We start from the raw sequence: 5,194 nt of genomic DNA, 5'->3' as shown, positions 1-5,194 counted from the left end.
AATGGGAACAAAAAGCCCACAGTTCAACTATCCTCCAAGTCATCTGCACCCCAGAGAAACACGTCACCCAGCCTGTGGACCACTGGAGCTGGCGAGAAGGGGTTTCATACACACAGGGACCACTGATTTGCAACTCACAGCCAACAAGCAAAGCTGCCTTGCAAGCTGGCGAACAAGTCAAGAACACTATGAAAGACACTAATTAAATACTTGAATAGTTTAACGCTTATCAAATTTTAGGGCAGCGTCACTAAAATCAGCTTATTCTTCAGCTGGAGAATAGGCTCGGGGAAGGATTATTTCTAAAAGAGATGACGCCTTATAAACCCAGAGACGGTGCTGTCATCCTGCTTTCCATTAGAGGTTCTCAGCATAATCAGCTGGGTTTGGTTGCTTCTCAAACCTGAATTTCCACATCTCTAAAGAGCTACCTCCTTCTCCCAGGATGTATCCACCCCACATTTCATTTACGAAGTGCTTGACGATCGTCTAGTGGAGGGTGTTATATATAGGAGAACAGTCCCCAAACAGTTCTGCAGATGTGCTTGTGTTGTCCTACTCAAACCACGTGCTAAGCCAAAATACGGACACAAATCATGCCAACCGGTTCCCCCCGAACGCTCCCAGCAATCAGGCTCCCTAAGATCGCGCAAGACTCCTTGCAAAACAAGTCTTTTCCAGTGGATAACCGAAAAGAGATGCAGCCAGCTGCGACTAAGCTCACTACTAAGACCACATGCCGTGCAGTACGGTGTTGGGCACAGTCTGCAGGTCAAAAGCCGCAAGGTAAACAAGCTGAGCGTGTTGCCTGATTCAAGTGGGTGGATAGATTCTGGAAAGCACCATGAAATCCATCACGGTTTATCTCGTATTCTCTCACAGTTCAAAGCGGGGACGTGGGATACAGCTGCAAGAAGCAGGGCTGCTTTGAACCAGCAAAGTTTAAATATAGCCCTTGAAATGGGAGAGAGATCTCTTGCCAAGACCAAAGCAGGAAGCCTGAACACACTGAGCATTGAAGTCTCCAAGGCAACAAAATATTAAAGCTTCACAAAAATAGGATCAGAGTGTTAAATCCCAATGTCTTTGTGATGCTCTAATACAATAGCCTTCAAGTTTTTACGGCAGTTGCAGAGAGAATGGGGATTTCTTTCTCACGCCAAGGCACCATTATTCCACCACAGCTGCTATCAAGCTGTTGATCTGTTTGAGAAAGGCAGAGTTCCATCTTGTGGAAATAAAAACGTTTGAGTGGGAGCTGAATGTGGAAATGGCAGCCTGATATGAGATATGAATAGGAAGCCATGTAAGAGGCAATTCCTTGCTCCTCCCACAAGCACGCCCGAACACACGGCACCCCGCTCTCACCCAGGCACTTGTAGGGCACGACAATGTGAGTGTGGTCCTTGCACTGTTTCTTCCCTCTCTTGCACCAGCTGTCAATGCTGACGGGTTGATTTGCTTCCACGACGTTCGTGATCTGAAGGTCTGGATACATCTGTTTAACAAGACACAGAAATAAGTTTCTCTCCAGAAGGGACAAAGAACGTGCAGAAGCAGCGAGGCTGATTCTCTACAACACCAAGTTCGTCTTTGCACATGGCCTCTGGATCAAGCTTACAACCACCAAAGACATAAAAAAAGCCCTTGGCTGTTTGTCCGGCGAGGCTTGAGAAATGGAATGTCACCTCTTCTTTGAAGCAGGAGAAAGCCTTAAGGTCAGGGACAAGAGCCTTCACCGGCACTATGCTGAGGCGTTTGGTTTTGCACAGTAGTGGAGCAGTAATAATCTGTTCTGTTCTATTAATCTAATCTGTTCTAGCAGCACAGTACCCTCTGGGAGAGGGCAATCTCCAATAAACAGGGTTTAGTAACAGCTTCAGACTCTCTCATCACCTCTCTTGTGCACCTACCTCCTCAGGTTTCTTTCTGCCTGCTCCATTTATGAAGTATTAGTGTGATTCCTGTGTTCTGCTTGAGCTCTCAAGTCCAGACATTTGATTACATTTAGGCTTCCACTACGTGATTCAAACGTAACCCCAGTTATATCAGCCTTGTAAACCAGTTTTAGATGTTTCCCAGTCCAGAGACTGTGTGCTCTGTCACTTTCCCATCTAAATAAAAGCGTTCCTTGTGGTATTTTACATGCCTGTCACCTCAGAGGAGCAATTAAAGACACTTATCAAAGCCAATATGCTACAGCATTCCTGGAGCACACTGAAAGGAGATTATGTTGTTTACAATGAGGCACGGGGAGCCTAAAAATACTGTCAATGTTTTGATTAAAATCTTTTTCTAATATTCTGGCTAATCTGAACACATCACCAAGAATGATGCAGAAGGGTGTCACTTTGCACAACACAGAGCAGATGCTGATTAACCAGCTCAGAGGCAGAACATCTGGAGAATCCCCTGCAAAGAGACACAGCCACCTTTGACTTACAGACCGGGGGCCTCCTGTGGCAGCGTAAGCTGATCTAAATCAGAGGTAGCTCCTAAATCCCACTGCAGTGTCGTGGGCAGTTACACAGCAAGACAGCTCAGGGAGCTGAACTACTCAAACACAAGCTGCTCTCCTGCAGGGTTAATTTGCTACTGACCAGCTGAACTGGAATCCAATTCCTCGTCAGCAGTGAAGATTCAGGATCACACGGAAAAACCCACCTCCTGGCAGTACTGCAGAATCTCCTCCTTTCTTCCAAAGCAGCTCTTGGTCCCAGATGGGTCAGGTTCCCATTTCCCAGTCTGGATATTCACATGCATATTTAGCTTCCCGCAGAACATGGCAATTTGAGGCTCTGCCACCGCAAATCCTGTCCCAGCATTGGCTGCCAGCGCCTGTGAAGACAAACAACACCAAACCACGTTGGTTGCATTATCTGATTGAAAGCAGAACAACTCCAAGAAGCAGAACCCCTCTGGCATCTTCTCAGGGAGCTCCTGCTTAATCCAGCTATCAGCGGAGTCTTGCAAACTGATTTCGTAACCATGTTGCTTAAAGCTGGGGAGCCCACACCAAGCTTTCACCAGCAATGGGTTTGTTTTTCCACACTCTGTTTTTATGATTGCGACAACAGCTTACCAGAAACACAAACAGGAGTAATTCACACCTAAAGGTTGCGCCCACCAAGGCAAAAACAGGTGACTGAAAAACTTAATTCGGTATTTGAGGATAACTAACTAATACTTGGAACTTCTGGCAGAATCACCTCTCTGCTTAGTATCGCTGCTACTACCAGAACAACTGCTGCCCACTGCACGAAGCCTCCTCAGGGTTTGAAGCCATGTCTTCCTCCCAAAATCTTCAAATATTTGGGACAGACACATCCAAGCTTCTTGCCCAAATATACGAGTAAATAGAAATACATTCTGCTGAATCAGAAGGACGTGGCTGGTTGCCCTGGCTCCCCAAAGCCTGCTGTCTCTGTCAGGACACTCCTGTGGGTATTTGCACTGCCTGGTTTCTGAGGCGTATTCCCTGCACTTCCCACCCTGCACCAGCAGACAAAAACTTGACAACCCCAACCCACGTCCGGGTCAAACTGCAGACTGATCAATGAAAACAAGGTCAGGTTCCCTTTCTGAAATCTTGCTGGCTGACCAAAAGAAGAAAAAGGGGATTAAATTAAATTGCAGACTTGGTATTTTCTGAAAAGACTGAGAGGCTGCTGGGAGCCGAACATCCTCTCCCTACAGAACCACGAGCTGTTATAAAAGAAAAAGAGAAAAAAAGAAGAGAAAAGCAGAGGTCTGAGGCAAAACCACCCAGATGAACTCCTAAATCGAAAGCTCTTTAAGATGTTTAGGGGAATGAAATCCATTTCAACTACTTCAGACAAGGCAGATTAGAAACAGCAAGACACAGAGGCTTCAGGGCACCACGGCCCCTAAGCTGCTTTTTTCCTGTCCGGCAGCACTACCCTAAGCCAGTCCTGCCTCATATTTAACTTTACATGCGCATGTTACTGTGGGCACTGTTCATCCTCCCTTGCCCATCAACATCTACCAACATATTTATGCTTAAAGCAAACACAGGAGCAAAGGATTCAACGCGACAACCCCTGCATGCAGCTCCCAGTTGCTGGATACTAGGAAAAAATTAACACCATTATAATTAGCTCATTTCTCCCCCTCCTCATTCACATACAAAATCACTGCCTGGAGATAAGACATTTCACCATTCAGGGAGACAAGTTTTAGCACAGATCACAAAGTAATGAAATACTGAACTGGATGCTGGCACCCATGTCCCAGGAACAAAGTGCTTCCAAGTTCCCATACACCTCCAGCTTTAGTGGAGGTTCACTAATGTTCACTCCCTGTCGTGACCAAGAGAGGACAGTTATGTCCTTCGGGTGTAGGAGGGCTTGTGATGAGTACACTGAGGTGGGGTAACAGGCAGCAGTAACTTTGTTCCTCCAGAAATCAAACCTTTCACGAACATGTGCTCCTAGCAAGTGCCGACTGACACCAGAGAGTGAAACCCGGGCTCTTGCACTGAAAAACACCAACGTGGAATGATCCTTCATGACTCTCTAAACACACACACACTTTGTAGCTGGGCCTTTTTATCTCTCTCCAAACAACCACCACGTTGGTACCAGCAACCACGTTCCAGAGAGGACAAGGCTTAACATGTTGAAGGAAACAACCCACAACACTATTTTGTTTTACGACAACACTGCGACTACATCCAAGATTCACGCTGAGCTCAGAAAAGAACAAAAAGAAATGCAAGATGAAGTATGCACAAAGCATTAACCCTTGTCAGAAGAATATAGCACTTCAAAAGAGAATCAAATGTACGTGTTCTGAATGGTTTGGAAATCATCAGCACCGCCTCTGCTTGAAATCTGCTTTCTTCAAAGCAAACTTACAAGTATGCAGCGAAATGAGGCGACTGAATGAGCAGAGAGGTGCAGGCTCCATCCCGAGAGGCAGAAACATCCCTAAGTAATCCATCTGTACCAGCTCCGGCATGAGCAAAGCTCCTGTTCAAACACATACCATGCTCCTGAAGTCATGCCCAGCCCTGTTGACAGAGCTTCTGTTTGCTTTTGCCGTCTCTGCAGCCTGACACCTTGGCGCTGTGGCGGAGGTACTGTCCGTCCCTCTCCCCAGATCGCTCGCAGTTTACCCATCAGCCCAGAGCTGTTGCCGTAGCCACCCGAACACGCGAAGCCCCAACGCACTG

At 46.7% G+C, this 5,194-nt stretch overlaps 1 protein-coding gene across 5 annotated transcripts in view; it reads right to left on the bottom strand.

Annotated features, from left to right (window-relative positions):
• The window catches only part of APLP2 (amyloid beta (A4) precursor-like protein 2), a 21,629-nt gene extending 18,797 nt beyond the window's left edge, over positions 1 to 2,832 (bottom strand). For all 5 annotated transcript variants that reach the window (XM_010132291.1, XM_010132289.1, XM_010132290.1 and 2 more), the window contains exons 1-2: positions 2,665 to 2,832; positions 1,369 to 1,498 (exon numbers count right to left, since the gene is read on the bottom strand). In XM_010132291.1, coding sequence (XP_010130593.1) covers positions 1,369 to 1,498; positions 2,665 to 2,784 — 250 coding nt within the window. In that variant the 5' untranslated portion in view covers positions 2,785 to 2,832. The remainder of the gene's footprint in view (positions 1 to 1,368; positions 1,499 to 2,664) is intronic.
• Between the last annotated feature and the right edge of the window lie 2,362 nt (positions 2,833 to 5,194).

Source organism: Buceros rhinoceros, unplaced genomic scaffold, assembly GCF_000710305.1.
Source record: "Buceros rhinoceros silvestris isolate BGI_N320 unplaced genomic scaffold, ASM71030v1 scaffold393, whole genome shotgun sequence".
NCBI lineage: Eukaryota > Metazoa > Chordata > Aves > Bucerotiformes > Bucerotidae > Buceros > Buceros rhinoceros.
Note: the sequence above shows the minus strand (reverse complement) of the source record. Positions and strands in the feature narration are given on the sequence as shown.